Source organism: Syngnathus leptorhynchus, chromosome 10 (assembly GCF_054491065.1).
Source record: "Syngnathus leptorhynchus isolate UIUO chromosome 10, UIUO_Slep, whole genome shotgun sequence".
Lineage (NCBI taxonomy): Eukaryota > Metazoa > Chordata > Actinopteri > Syngnathiformes > Syngnathidae > Syngnathus > Syngnathus leptorhynchus.
Window position 1 is genome coordinate 8,266,008 of NC_141204.1, and position 16,850 is coordinate 8,282,857.

At 38.5% G+C, this 16,850-nt stretch overlaps 1 protein-coding gene across 8 annotated transcripts in view; it reads right to left on the reverse strand.

The window, feature by feature from the left end:
• LOC147050268 (neurexin-1a-like) overlaps positions 1 to 16,850 on the reverse strand; it is a 180,425-nt gene that overhangs the window by 131,728 nt on the left and 31,847 nt on the right. For 7 of the 8 annotated variants that reach the window (XM_085921531.1, XM_085921532.1, XM_085921530.1 and 4 more), the window contains 2 exons: positions 10,239 to 11,479; positions 665 to 694 (listed from right to left, as the gene is read on the reverse strand). In XM_085921531.1, the coding sequence (XP_085777657.1) occupies positions 665 to 694; positions 10,239 to 10,950 (742 nt within the window). In that variant the 5' untranslated portion in view covers positions 10,951 to 11,479. Of the gene's footprint in view, positions 1 to 664; positions 695 to 10,238; positions 11,480 to 13,129; positions 13,324 to 16,850 lie in introns of those variants that run through there. The other variant, XM_085921528.1, reaches the window with a different exon arrangement.

The window sequence follows — 16,850 nt, forward strand, 5'->3', positions numbered from 1 at the left end:
GAATTGAATGCGTGAAGCAAAAGATGCACCTACCTTGAAGACAGCTATTTAAAAGTGCTGCTGACCTCAACTATGATATTGGGTATGTAAATGCCATTGGGTAATGAATTCAAAACAGAGTGGGGAAGTACCTTTGGGTTTACCTATGAGTTTTGATGAGATGGTCCAGAATGAAAGCAAGTTCCCATCACAAAAAAAGGAGAACAAAAGGAGAGGGGGAAACACCAATAAGTGCAATGTTGGTTAAGGAAATGAAGACTAAGAGATGTTATGCTTGCAGATTCTGTTTGTGCAAACAGAGATGAAATGGTGACAAATGGAACCAAAACTGGGAACACAGATGGTTGCGTGAACTATGGTTGAATGATAAGCAGGAGTTATAATGACACTACGCTGCAGTGATTACAACACATGCATTCAATTTAGAACTTTTCTTAACACAGTAAACTTACGGAATAAACACGAAATGGCCGAACCAGACAGCGGAGTCGAAAAGACAATTCAGCTCGTAAAAGGGCTCATATACCCCTGAGAATTATCTCCAACGAGCGCTACTTTAAAAGTGTCACGTTTTGTGCTGGCCTCAAACACACACATTTCAGAAGACAATGACAGCATTGGGGACAATGGAGGGAAGGCAGGAGAAAAGGAAGAGAGCTCATACCTTGGTCGCCCATCATCAGGTGTGCCAGACCTTAAAAAGGAAAACAAGAGTACAGTCAGCAGAGAACAAGGGATCATGGGAAGTTGTGTCAAAATAACAACGGACACAAAGGCATCTCTTTTCACAGTAGATGTCTGTGTTACTGGAAGGGATGGGATAAGGAAAAGTCGGAGGGAGAGGAATAGAATGGTGCGCACACACAGGGTCAAGCCTGATGAGCATTCACAGTTGGAATGCGTCATCGGCTACTTACTCATTCAGACATCTTCATTCATGTTTCATCGTGTCCCTGATTTAAAATGCACAGATTTGCATCCAGTGAAGAAGTCCTTCAATTGAGTCATCCAAAAAAATTCATTTAAATGTGCCAATTAAAGTGAAGAATAGAATACATTGACTCATTCCAGTCACACAAGCACTAATATTGTGAAATGTAGAGTAGACACCATTGCATGGACATTTGTGTACTTATTTATAATGATATTATAGTGATATATTTTAATATTGAATAAATTAATCTGTATTTGGATATCATTTAGCCTAAAATTAAAGGTACTTGTTGACATATTTTAACTTATGATACATGTCAAATAAATCTATCATTCAAAACCAAATAAAATATTTTGATTGAGAAATACAGAGTAAATTGTATCAAGCTTGGATGGACAGAACTCATTTCAATGTGCACTGATTCCTGAAAAATAAACATTGGCGCAAACAAGCGGAGTGACCCCTTTCAATTTTGGGATGGCAAAGTAGTTGTGTATGTTAAAAGAATATGACAGATATAAGTTATGAACTCACTTAAATCAAGGGCCTGTACTGCAACAAATACAAACTAGAAATCCACCACCATAGTTTTAAACCAAACTTTTGGAAAATGTTTTGCAATTACATAGTAAATGAGATTAAAATGACTTTTGATTTTGAAGTTCAACCCATTTGTTGATTTTTTTTTTGGAGGGGGAAAAAAAATCCTCTTCCCGAGATATTTTCTCTAAGTCACAGCTAAACAAACCTTAATAGTGGGGGGGTAGATCACAACCTGATCCTCTACTTACCATTTCAACAACATTAATAAAGCAGTTACCTGCACCAAAACATTTGATAACATTTATGCGAGGATCCATCAAGCAAGTGTATTCACATTTGCACACTCGCTTTAGCAAAAGCTGAACGCTTAGATAATACCCACCTTCAGAATATTTATCTTCTGGAAGCACGGACAGGCAAAGAGAAAGAAAGGAAGACATTCATTAAGCAGCATGCAGACTAGGACCGGCCGTTGCATGTTAGCATGCAAGGCATTGAAAAATCACATGCAAGTGACCCAATAGAACCCCATTTCTTATTTTGCAACACTTGGTTGTCCTTATTTACACACTGGAATACACGGCAAGGTTGAACACTTATTGGTTCATTTGATTTAAAAATATTACATTGTCTTGACCATTTTAGAGGCTGATAAAACACCCAACAACACTGTTAAACCACTTTATAAAAAAGGCTATGAGGCATAATGCTTTGGGGCTGTAAAGCACATCTTGAGACTTACTCATTGTGTTATGTAGGGCATTTTTAATTCATTTATTTAAGCACGAATGACTTCAAATACGATTTAATTCAAAGCATTAGATATATTATGGGAAGAATAAAAAGCTACTCTAGGATAGCGAATGCATTGCAGACAAAAGCAAGGAAGATCCTCAGTAAATATATTTGTGATAAATGAATCCACTGTGTCAGAGCAAGCAGTATTCGGGTGATTTGCTATCGAAAGCATTGTACAGTGGCAGTTCTTTGCAAACGAAAATGCTTGAATTCTATTTTTGGTGTGAGTGACGTGCGAAGGTGAGGGGGAACAAACATGTGACACACTCATCAAAGAGTCGAAGAAAGTAATAAGATACATGCATGCTTAATTATTTTTGTTTTGTTTTGCTGGATTGCATGCAAAATGAGATGTTTAAGGCCCATAGACTGCCTATAAAAAAAGCAAAACAGTCAGTCATTAAGTGTTTTCTCCAGTGTTGATTCTTGATCCTAAATACCATACAAAAAGTTTGGGTTTTAATGTATACTCTTTACATGTGTTTATTTTTCCTATGAAACACTAAAATTCTAAATACGGTAACACATGCAACATGGAGTTAACATTAATTAATAGGAAATCAGGTCGGGTTATAAACTATGGGGAAAACGTAGAAAAGACCAATTTAAACCACAAAAATCAAATTCCTACCTCTTTAAAATGATTTGTTGCCCCAATTCAAACGATCATTTGAGCCAAAAACTTACCATCATCACTGGTTCCCCCTCAGACAACATGCACAAAAACATTTACATCACAGCTTTGTGAACAAATTGCAAAACAATGGAGTACCCAACTCTTTCAGTTTCTCTCTGCTACAATAAAATAAAAAGATATTACTGTATAAATTTTTTTTTAAATACTTTACTTTCAAATGCAACTTTGTAATTGATTCCCTTCCATTCATTTCATTCAACTGAGTGGTCTTCTGAATACATTCTGAATACTTTGTTCACAAAGCTTGAAGATGACTTGCTGAAAAGCATCCAAGCAAAAGCATGACGATGATACTTGTAAAGCAAACAAATATGATGATGTAAGGACTGACAAAGATATTAGTAACAATGATGGCTTCACTACATTTGAAAGGCTGGACCTTGCTCCACACTGTGAAAATATAATAGGAGCTGTGTGGGTTATTGGAACTCATTTTATAATTACACCCTATTGCATGAAAACATCCCTGCGTTTGTGTCTGAATTATGTGACTTTATTCAAAATAAAAATGTTTAGTTTATTATTATCATAAACAGTGACTGTTTCACAATATTACCAATTGTTCACTTTATCAGTGTCGTCATAGCGAACAACTTTAATCCTATCATCATGTTTGAATGATAAATAAAAAAAGTGAAAAATCTGATATTAAAATCTAATTTGTGATGTCTAGGTAACACCGTTTGGGTGTAATTGAGCTGCATCCCACAGAAAAGAAGCTAAAAGTATCACCTGCCATACTAGGCCATTAAAATAAGACCCCTTTAACTGTCTCTCTCCCTCTTTCACTCTCTCATTTCCCTCTGTAGCGACGCCATACACTTTCTTTCACAAATGTACCCAGCTGGTTACATTCTAATCCAGAGACATAAATCCATTTAATCCCCTTGTCAAAGTGATCCTAGTGCTATTGTGCTGGTAAAACTACACCAAAATGAACTCACATACAATCAGCATCTTGTGCCGCTGATCATATTCCAACAGAAATTCATCGTGTGTGCAATAATTATATTAAAAAGTCAAGGAACCGCTTTGCTGAAAGAAACACCTGGCATATAATGACCGAAAACACATTGAGGAAGGTTACAAATTATGTAAATTGTTTGTTTGTTTGTTCTGTTTTGGTACTTTTGACAACACCTTATAATCGGGCGGAATCCTCGTATCTCCAAAATCATTATTAACAGTTAGTATCGTTATCTTTTTTTTTTTTTTTTAAATCGTCTGGTGTGGAATATTTCCATATTTCATTGAATTTTGTAAGAATAAAGACTGTACTGCCTTTGTATTTCAGTTTGCATGGCATCTGAAACAACAGTAATATGTAGGATCGCTAAAACCATTTTCCTAATACAATAATGCAAAACAAATAATACTTTGTGCCTTGAAATGAGCCTGGATAATGACAACTGCACGCTAAAGACTTAGAAAAGCAACGATTTTTATGTACCTATGTGAACAAAATTCATTCTATCTCATACTTGGAATTTTTCATCGTTCATTTATCTCAGGCAATTTTTTTTATGGGTTGTTATTTACCAGTTGAATTCTTTCACCTTCAACAGAGGGTTGCGTAGAGTCACACTCTATATTGTGACACTCTAATGACGGCAAAAGATTTCTGCCGAAACATGACAGCTAAGTAACAACCTACAAAACCACTCTGAGATATAAGAACTATTATTTGTACAAAAGGCCGTGAATGGAAATCAGATTTGAAGATAAAGGTCCCTGTTTTTGTAAACAGGTGCTCATGCGCTCAGCATAGAAACAAGCACATCTTCATTTTCATGCAGAGGCAAGACGAGTTCCCCATGTTTCGAACATCATTGCACCTCGCTATGCATACTTTTTGTTGCTATGATTCCCAATTAGGAAATGATCAAATTCACTGAATAACTTCATGGGATTATGTTAAATTGTGTTTAATAAAATCCGCCTATCCAAACAATAATTTAATTTCTAAATAGCCTCAAACCGAAGCAGTTTTATCATGGTAATATTTTTAAGTAGGTCAGCTCAAACAAAACCTAAACTGAAAAACTGAAACATCAATTGCTTAGAAATAACTTTGATTGTGGTAATATTCAGTTAATAATCACATACAGACTTGAAGCAAATGGACACATATCGACTGCTAATTTTGTCTCATACATGTCAATACAGTCTGTATGATACAGTATTATTTTTGTGACTGGTGCAACTCCTATAGGGCACGTGGCGTATCTCTGTGTTGAGGTGGGTAGATGTAAACTAAACTAAGTTGATAATTAAGTAGTTCCTGAAAATTTAATTAGAAAACAAGTTCCTGGCAAAAAGTAATTGATGGCATGCAAAATTTATTGCTTTGAACGTCATGCAAAAGACAAAAAGCCAGCAGAGTGTTTGTAACTCACAATGTATTCATTGCATGGTCTTACATAATGACGGAGAAGATTAGGAATGATGGATAGATATAATATAGTATTTGCATGAACCCAGCTGGGACAAGGGCTCGACACTCTTGTTGGAATTATTACAAAATACCAATCAGACATATCAATCAGACATATGTCATCGGCACGTAAGAATGGAAAATAGCACAAGGGAACAAAGCCCATTCACAACCCATGGAACCCGTGCAATACTAATTTACTGAGTTTGGGAATTTGGCAGACCAATGGGTTTTTTCTCTCACACGCCCCTAAGGCAGATGACAATTTGGTCAATTAGACTACTTTAAACTAGACAAAATCAGCTCTAAATTGTGTTGCAGATTTGTGTGACATGATTTTGTTCAATGTGATTTTATTTCGTTCACAAACATGACAGTGTGAGCATCAAACCGTTTAGATTTGACTTTAGACCAGCTCAAAGGAAGTTCAAGTTGTGGCGCAGGTGGTGCAATGTAATTTTGGTGGTGATGGGGGCGGCATGATTGCTAAACACCACTCATATAAATACAGCTACGCCTGTATGCTCTGAGCAGATGGCGTGGCGTGCTGACAATATAGTCCAATGGTGATCTTTTCAAAGAGGCAGACCAAACAGAGGGGGATTTCACAGAGCAGATGTGCTGAAGGACCTTGTCATTCTTTCACATCTTGTGGTTTGAAATCATCCAACAGGATTATCAGCATGGTGTATACTTTAGTTCTTATAACCCTAATCCCAGGATTGACCAAATCTAGCATAGTGTTACAGGTAAGGACATTTCTGTGATGCAATAATGGTAATACACTTGAATGGTGGGAGACTTAAGATATCAATGTTCAAACCTGTCAAATGTTATATAACAGATCTTGCAATTTTAAAAAGTGATTTGCGCCACCAATCACCAAGAGTCTTTCTTCTCGAAATGTGCTTAGAAGTAGCTTAAAGAAAACAAATATGTGTTTTTTATTGCCAATGTGTGACAAATCCAATCTCAAGTGTAGCTCCTCTGCCAAAATTATGTTTAAAACCACACACACACGGATACATACACACGCAAAGCACAGATGATTAAATATAGATTAGCTGTTAACATTAAAATGTATTCTTCCACTTTTAATTCAAAGATAGACATGGAGAGGCAAAAAATGACAAAATGGTTAAAAGTTTAGCATTGTTAAAATCAAATAACTGATTAACATTTAACAAGCTCTAATACAATGCAAGATGAGCTAAAATGCAAAAACACTCAGAAGTGTGACAAAAGTCAAATTATATAACTAGTGGGGATTGTGTCTCCTACTCTTACAATTTGAAAAAAAAATCAGGGAGAAGTATGGATTAAACGATGATTCACGTTTTAGTGTCTGTGTTTGCGACTTGCAGTTATACTTGTGTTTTGTGAGACCAATTTTAAACACCATATATGGAATTCCATATATTGTGGTGGTATTTGTCAATGACAATTTAATTGACTAATGTGGTCTTGAGGGAAAATAGAGTACACTTCTTGGCTGCAACAAGCAGAAGCTAGTGGTTCGCCTACAGGAGACAATCCTTTGACAATCACTAGCAGTTGTATTTAAACTAGGTAGAAATCCCGCAGGAAATACCTCTAATCTTTTGATCCGAATATCTGTCTTTAGACTCGGAGGCAGTAACGCACGATTAATCTGCTATTGTCCGAGTGGAGCCGCACTTTGGCTTCTAGAAAATGACACTTTCCCAGATATGGATTGTGCTTGTGCAGTGATCGACGCAGGTCGTAGGAAGCACTCATTCAGATGAAACTTCCTGTAAGGTGCAGAGCACTTCCATTTGCAATGCTAAATGTGAAAGATTGCATGAGTCACTACTGTAAACTATGGCACACCCACACAGTGGAGAGGCCACCTCTCTGGTTCCGGGGTCACTTGACAGGTTTAGTAGCACTTCTGGGACTAGGTTAGATTACTATTAATAGCTACATTTCAATCAAGTGAAATCGATTAGATTGCCACTGGATAGTTTGGATCACCAAGCATGTTTTTCTTGTGTTTCAGCAGGATTTTGAGAGCTGGGTCAGTTACGGAAATAATATGACAGCATCTCATGTAATTTACAGAAGCATGGGACTGCCAATGTGGAGGAAATATTTTTGACTGGCAAAAATGTATATAGTATATGTAATTGTGACCGGCATTAGCAACGTCAGTCACATGTCATCCAACCAGCATGAAAATTCATTGATGTTATTGATAAATCCAATTTATAAGTCTAAATGTTACAAATTCAATAATCATACTAATTTGCTCCCTCCTCTATTGGCAAAACAGAGGGAACAGTAGCATTAAAAAAATAAATGCACAAAGTAGCCTTGGAGCACTGCAATAACAGCCACAGACAGACAGTTGAGCTCATGAGGCAAGGTAGTGCACCAAGTGACTATTGTGAAAATATATAGCTCGAACTGCAGCCCCAGTGCACATGTTGATTGATGACATTTCCTTTATTGGAAGTAAAGGTTGGTTGAGACTGTGAAATATGACCTGGTCACTGCACACATATGTACGCTTTTACTGTTCAAGGCAGCCTCCACTGGCTCCAGCATAAGTCAAATCCTGCCTATGAATCAGATAATGGACCAAATAAAGCACTGCATCTTCTTAGTCGAGCTCTTTTTTTTTTTCTTTTTTAAATCAGGGTTGATTTATGTTGCGCTAATGTGCAATGAAATGCACAACATCATTTGATCTTATCAGGATGAAAATATGGCAATGCATCTATGTTATTTCTCTAATGAGAAACGGGAGGACAGATTCTGTGGGACTAAGCGATCGCTATGAAACAATGCATTTAAATAATTGTTCTAACCGATCAAAGGGATTTGTGCGGGCGTAGTCATGCAATGTCCGCGCTTGTGATTGAGCAGGGGAGAGATGACAGTTGTCGCGTAGCCATTAATCCTTTCATCTGATCAAAGTAATAGAGCAGCTTTGAAATGATTTAATGGACAGGTAATATCTAAATTTCAAGGTATTTTAGGGTTGAATCAGTGTGCTTGCATCAGCTAAGATGAAATATGGATGGAGGACAACTTTTGTTTACCACTCTGATCTGCCGAGCAATAATATATTTTTGTTCAATTTGGCTGTTGAGTCTAATTCTGACTGACATAATCGCAGCAAGCCTCTATTGTTAAAAAAAATGGGTTCAACACCGGTCCTCGTCTCAATTTTAGATGAGTGCTGGGAATTTGAATGTGCATCCATTTATTGCCTTTCTTTCCGGCAGTTGGTTTGTGATAAAATGAGCAGAAATTAACGTTGTGAACATGGTTAATTGTAGTTAATTATGTTTCCAAACAACTGGGTCTCTTGAGTACTTGCCAACCTATCAAAGGAGACAAAAAATGAAATACTGTATTTCGTCAGCTCCTTGTTTGAGTGTAACACCCCAGCTCATTTCAATAATCGCCCAGATACCAAGTTGCTTTGCGCATTTCTACACTTTAGGCAAGCCCACTCGCTGCCCATCTTTGGCTTTTCACACAGATTTTGGTTTTACCATGTTTATGTGTTTTACTGTCTTTATTGTCAATGTATTCTTTTCACTGTTTGTTGTTGTATGACTTAATTTTTACTCCATGTACAGCACTTAAACATAATTGCAAGTAAAGTTTTAGATCCCAACTCCACAATATATGTAAACGCATCCTTATGTCCCAAATCACTCTCTAGTGTTAACTATTACCAGTAAAATTCATACCAAATGTAAATAATCAATGACATGCAGGCTGTGAAATTCTGTTGGGAAAATATAGTATTACTGAAGTCGAGCAATTCGAAACAGACGCAGTTCCACTCTGGACGTCAAAGCGAGTTGATGAACTACGGCACCATGAATTTAAATGCGATTCCAGCAGGAACACAAACGTGCAGACGACATGGACGACATTTTAATTAGTTGTATATGCCTCACTAACTATTGGCGGTCCAGTGAGAGGAACTTGGGCTGCAGTTGCAGGTCAATCGAAACTGACCTAATGAGCTTATTATTAACAATAATAGTACATGCTCAAACGGGCCTAAAGGAAGTAACAACCAAACATTAATTATGGCTGGGTTGGATTTGACTAGCAATGCCATAACATCATGCTACATCATCTCACATTTCATCATCATGAAGAACAAGTCAGTTGGATGGATAAACAACTTCATTCTGAATTCAATTATATGGCATTACAATGCTATGTGAAGTTAATTTCAATTTAAGCCATGCAATATTTCTTGAATTAAAGTTAGTTTTTTTTTTTATGTTTGCATTCAAAAATAACTGTCTGTGATTGACAACTTAACCCACACACTCCATTACTTGCAGTACATATTTGGATTTTTACGTGTGTTATTGTAGGACATAGCATTGAGAACATCATGACAGTCTTGCGTCATCAGTTTGTGAGTCGAGGCATCTTCTTACATGATATTTTAGTTATAATAATACTACTTAATACTACTAATGTATCGGACTTGTGGTTTATGCATCTGAGGCAAGCCACTGGAGAGTTCATTTCATAGGTCAACCGATCCCGGCAGACCTGCAGATAGGAATGGAAGAAGACCTTTGGGGATGGAGAGCACCAGCATGTTTTCCTAATGAGGCCTAGTAGGCGATCCACTCATTCCAAACAACAGCAGATCAATGGCACAAATGGCCTTCACTAAATAGAGGAAGGGATTGTTTCACTATTGAAGGTATGTTAATGCGGTTGGAAATTAGATTTTTTTTTGTCAAAAATCACTGAGTTATGAGTGGGTCTGTTTTTTTTTATACAAAAGACATTTTGTTCCATCAAAGTGGATGCAGATGTCTTACCTTCACTGCAGTCCGTTCCTTGGAATCCAGTTTGAGAACAGTCGCAGGTTGGTTTGTTGTCGATTAAACTGCACACTCCACCATTTAGGCACATGTTAGCTGCGCCGCACAGGTCCTTCACGACCCCTTCACTGTCCACCATGACAGATCCTGTGTTGTTGACCTTTATGTCCGTTATCCTACCGGCGAAAGGCGGCTGATCCCTGATGGCAGCCGAGGTGAGTCGCAACGCCACCGATCGCAACTCTGGCGGGATACCGCCGACAAACAAGTGGCTGAAAACGGTCATATCCCGTCTTTTGGACTTGACCTCCACCCATTTGATCTCATTGTCCACCATCAGGGTCGTGTTCTTGAAGTTTCTTCGTACGGTGACAGCGTGCCATTGGCTGTCATTGACAGCAGTGTCGGATATCACCGAGGCAGGCTCGGCGCAGAAGATGGAAAAACGAAGGCTGAGTTTCCCGTTCAGTAAGAGGAGTTCCAAAAAGTCACAAAATCCCTCGTCGTCAAAGTAAACCAGCAGCCCGTGGGAGCTCTTTGTTTTCATGTTGAAACTCATTTCACTTTCACAGCACGCGTTCCACACTGGGAAGCGAGCCCACTGTCCCTGTGCACCTGTAAACTCCAGACAAGTGCCAACTTCTACATAGCCACAAATGAGCAGCCCGACCCAAATCAAGTGGGCACTGTGATGCTTTTGTAAAGCCATTGTGAGAACACTAATCTATGTGGATGGCTAAATGTATTTACAGGACGTTTAGATTAAGCAATACATTTACTGAGCTGAATGTGACAGAAAAGAGGCAGACAATGAAAGGTCTCATTGTACGATAGACAAATATTTGAGTTTTAACGGGCTAAAAAATGTTGGCACTTATGATTTGGGTCAGAAATATTAACACTGCCTGGGCTGTGTGTGCCAAAATAATCTGGTCTGTTTCAAGGTCCTCTCTGCCATGGCGCTGGACACTAAACTAACAGTGCTTCAAAGACAAAATTGTTTGTGGTCATGGAAGAGCTCCTCCTGATGCCAGTTAGAGAATGCACGGTTTCACGCGAGTTGAGACTGCAGCCTTAATCTTCACGTTCATGCCAACATGGTTTTGGCTGGTAACTGCTAGGCTTGCTGTGGGCTTTTCACCCCGCATCTTCCCTAACAAAATGAAAATGAGCCATATGGAGAAACACTGGCTGATGAGTTCATCAAAAGAGGCAGTCTGTCCGTCCAAGCAAGTTTTCTGAAAAAGAAACAAAATGTCAATACAGCAGCAGCCTTAACCATTCCAACATTTGCTTGCATATGTTACATTTAGAGAAAGAATAAATTGTCAATATGAGACACCTATCAAAATGTAATGCCAACATTCAAATACACCAAAAGTCATGCAAAACTAACAAAACTTCATTTTTGCATGACCGTCAAAAATATTACAAAGCACAATATTTGAAGTCGGCTGGCCTAAAACGCTTCCCCCATGCCACTTTCTCTGATACAGTGGCTCACTCATGTTTATACTTGCATGACAAAGTCATAAACTATCACAGACAATATTGTCTGTATTGTTAATAAAGCTTTTATGATTGTGATAATTTGAGCCTTGAGCAGATAAGATTCCATTCTTTGCTTTCGTGCAACCAGTCTTCAGTTAAGCATCATTTCAAAATGACAAGAGACATAAATGAGATGCGTTGATATTGGGATCAACTGTTTGGAAACACAAACAAATTGGACTGTTGATGTTCCACTGTTTAATTATTGCATATTCATATTGCCTGATAGCAGCATCCGCAGCGTCACCACCACCCAGGGGATTCAGTCTTAAAGAATCAACTGTTTATCTCGACCAGTAAGCAATTACTTTATGTGACTCGGAAATGTTGAGACTTTTTGCAAGAAAACCATATGCGAGACAGAAAACCAATGAGGCAGGAACAATGTCACACTATCGCCACCCGGCACTTAGTAAGCATCTCATCAGCCCTCCCCTATATCATCCCTAAACAGTCCACTGCCGCTAGGGGGCATTTGTACATGTTATTAAAAGATTGCTATACTATGCTGTGATGTATCAAGCAAACTAGAGCCTTTCTTTGTCATTCGGATTCCGTGGAACCCTTACTCATCATTCACACTAGCGGACATGTACTTCACACACAGACATGGATCATTAGGTTCTGCGCACAAGTGCAGTGGTAGACTCACATAACACCATCAGAAAACATATATCATTTCTGATGAAGACTATCAGAGTTTTTAATACACTCAGAAATTTTACTTTTGTATTAACTTTCAAAGATAAAAAAGTGCACTATTTGCTCACAAAGGCGATTTGTGTAAGAAAATGCGTGCGTCTGCCTCAATTTGTTACTTGTATGATGAAAGGACTTATCTCGTGTTTTTGAGGTGCACCCATATTCACAGTAACGTGGAATAAAAGGGGTAATATTACATAGTGTTGTTGAAAATTGTGTTAACTAATAAGAGTTAATTCATGATCGTCAAGCGCGTGTCCCCCCCCCCCCCCCCCCTTAAAAAAAGCGACAGTGTACTCCGCATCGTTGACACATCTCATACCTTTACACTCTGCAGCAGACTAGGATGCATTTAAAAATATTTGTTGGAATTTTTACGCAGGTCTGGAGGGCGTGGAGACTAAAGGGGAATTAAATGCTATTATCACCTTTTTTTTCTTTGCGCTCCGCTCCGTACACTTGGACCGGACCCTAAATATAGTTAGCGCAAAAGGAGCAAGGGGGACAGAGACACCTCAAAAACACGTTGGCCAAAAATATCTCACCGTGTGCTGAGAAGAAGAAGAAGAAGAAAAAAAACGCGCGAGGAGACGAGTCACTTCCACACTTAAGTCCAATTATAAGGTGGCATTTACCTTCAACGTGCTTCCTTCCACGGTGTCCGCAGCTTACAAAAGCAAACACGTAAAGAAAATGAGAAATATTTAAAAAAAAAAAAAAAACACAACAAGAATGGAAAAAGATCAACGTGATTTCGGGTGAAGAGCAGAGGAGTGAGAATCCAGTTTTGGTGGAGATGGAAAGAGGTGCAGTGTGCTTTCTCGGTTAAGCTCGTTCACGGACTGCGAGCCGCCACAGACACAGCGATCCACGTGACTCCCCCGTGCAGGGGAGGGGCTGGATGCAGCACCTTGGACAGCGGCTCGGCGTCCACACAAACACAAACAAGATCACTGAGATACTAACTTCTTTCAAAAACTGCAGTGATTAATTACTGTGCAAACATCCCTTTTCCAAGGACACAATTTAGCACGTTTAGACACTTTCTACAACAGTACCCCCTGAGCTAGATAAATAGATGGACAGATGGCTAGATAAATGCATCAATAGTTGGAGGGATGAATGGATGGGTTGGACGGACGGACGGACGGACAGACCGACTGTGTGACCTGATTGGTGGATAGATAGACACATGATAGAAACATATATGTATATATAGATACACTTGATACAGAGATGGATAAATAAGACAGAGGTCTATGGATTGGATGGATAGACATACAAATATCACAGTAGCTATATTACGTAGATGTGTATATTGTATATATTACAGAATAGGTCAAGCTGATATGGACTTGAAAAGGCCATAAAAGGACATTAACCTGTATAACAAATACATCTCTTGAGGAGCTTTTACATATCCCTGCTGACTTCAGGCAAAAGGACCCCATACTGGTCACCAGTCAATCTCGGGACACATATAGAGGCAGACAACCATTCACACTCAGCAGTTCCCACAGGCCTGAACGGAAGCCAAGCGAGTGAATCACTACCTTGTGAGTGAAGGACTATCACATTGAATATACTAAGAAATAGCAGGAACCAATACAGGCTCGAAAGTGGCAGACTGCTCAGAACATCTCTACACAGAGTTTTCGCAGCCAATAATTGAGCAGCTCGGCGCACTATTTTGTCTTCCATATATGACCATTTCATTTCCATCATGCCTTACTGTGTGTGCCTGTGCGCGTGCGTACGTGTCACCATTGAAGGTATCTATCTATCACAATAATGCGACCAGCGTGGTGCAGTTGCGCGTTCGGCGGTGCGCTGCAGTTGCGGGTCGGACAAAAATGCGCAAATGAAAAAAAGGACGTTTTTTTTGTTTTGTTTTTGCTTGGAACGGATTAAAGAATGTTTCCCATTATTTGTAAAGGGGAAACATGATTCGGAATTCTCAAACAGCCTTCTGGAACGGATTGTGTTCGAAAACTGAGGTCCCACAGTAAATTGTTGCCGTTAACTGATCAATATCAATATAAAGGCATCAATTAAATAACCTCTTATTGGTGTAGTAGCCCAGTGATCAATGGTACATTTATTTATTGCAAATTGCCTTGATAGTTGATCAACCCCCCCTCCCCTTAGATGTAATGATTTATCGTTCTCAAGTAAATCTTTCTTTTTTTCCCCAAAGTTTTTTTTTTCCAGTGATAGAAATCATTTTTTCAGTTCCTCTTGAAAGCATCTGTATCCCCCTCAGATTAAGGCTGATTGAATTTAGAAATGTGTGTCATTTGGTCTATTAGATTAGAAGACAGGGAAAAGGACATCACAAGTCTGAATTTAATTTCCGAGGAATTAATGAATCATACGAGTGTGGGCTGCAAAGAGCCGCTTGCATGTCTAGCTAAAATGAGTTTAGTGATTGTATTGACTCTTATATAATGACCTTGTACAGATGATGCATGAGAAAACTATTAACGTGCCGAAAATCTGATTAAAAGTGAAATTTTAAAGCTCCAGTAAACAACCCAGACCAAATCGCCACTCTCCTTATTGACATTTGATCCAGGGATTATTGGATCAATTGATTTCCCATTCACAATTTTTTACACCTCACTCTATGATATAATTTCCAATACGATGACCATGAATTCCAAACTTTAAATGTTTTTTTTTCTCCAAAAAGCAATTCTCCTGAAACAACTGGGTCAGTAGATCATAAGTGATAATCAAAACACCATTCTCCTTTATTTGTGAAAGACAAACAAAGCTAGTTTCTCAAGTCTTCTCTTGCCCTTTCCTACACTTATCTATCATATCTAGCATGTAGCTAACATGTAAACAAAGTTGCAAGCAGCAGTTTACCTTCAATATTCTTTTTTTTCGGTGGTACTGTGTGTGGAGTCCTTGCACAATTTCAGGAAGAAAGAATACAGGAACACTACCTTTTTTTTAAAGTGGGCTTTTATATACAGTTATCAGTGATATAAAAACAATATACTGTACATTCTTAATTTTATTAGTCGGGGTGCAATCTCAACAGTTACAAAAAAAGCATAATATTGAAACATTGTTGTGCAGTGTAATTTTTTGGGGTCTGTGACCTCTTCAAGGTCGTAATGTAGCAAATCTCTCATCCCCATAGACTGGATTTCATCTAAATGAATTCTACACCTTACTGAATCTGGAGTCTTACAAAAAGTACTAAACTTGGCAATGCTCAAATGTGGAGATATGAGTTATAAAAGTTGAGCGCTATCTGTAAAATGTATGATAAAATGGAATTATATTCATTGAATGCAAGCTAGTGTGAAATGGCCTGATAAAATAGAGCCATGATACACCTGCTGGTCACAAATAGTAATCCCAACATTTAAAAGGAGCTGCTTTCATTCAGTATTGTCATTGAAAGCATTTTAGGTGAATACAGGCTCAATGCAGTCCAAATTGAAAAGCGTTTGCAAAAACATAGACACACACACATGCACGCACACAGAGAAAGATATACGTGTTATTTATTGTTTATGGATATTGATACACAAGCTTTGTATTTAGATGGATGGACAGATGGATGGGTGCAAGGGGGGACAAATAGAAAGACAGAAATATATCACAGAAGGTTGTCATTTTTTTGTTTTCAGAAAAAAAAATTGGAGAAAAAAATGATTGTATTATTGTAGGAATGTAAACATTATAAAACATTCCCATGGATTGTTGACATTAGATGTATGAGCTCAACAGTGTGTGTGCACTTCCAAGACAAGCAAATAAAAACCCCTATCTCAGAAATAAACTCTTTAAATATATATAGTCCATCTGTAAAGATGGATGAATCAACATGGAAATGCCATTTCCCTTTCCAAAGGAATGAATTCTAACACTAAATCCGGAGTTAACTTGAAATCAATAATGCTACAAAGTTATAAAGTGTAACCCTGGACATAGATAGCATCGATAATTTGCTGGAAAGATTAAACGTGATAGAATTTCAAGACAACTCCCTTCCCTTGAGAGCACACCAAGCAGCCACAATTAAAAGTGTTAAACAGCTGCAAGGTGAAGGTTGCTAGCTTCCACATGACTGCTCCTGACAGGAAGAAAAATCCTTTTCAACTCAGGCATCTCCCTCTGCAGTCTTTTCCTGGGCCAGCGGGAGGAGGATCGCTCCCATTTTGCGCTTTTCGTCAAAGTGGCAACCGGGGCCCGGGAACACACTTCATTAACTGCTCCAACGGCAGAGGATGGTAGCTTTTCCAGGGAGTAATCACAAATCTGAAGTTGTAAGATGACCACAATGTATTCCACAAAAAAGGCTTGTCACTCCTTCCAAGGTTCCTATCCTTTCAAGTG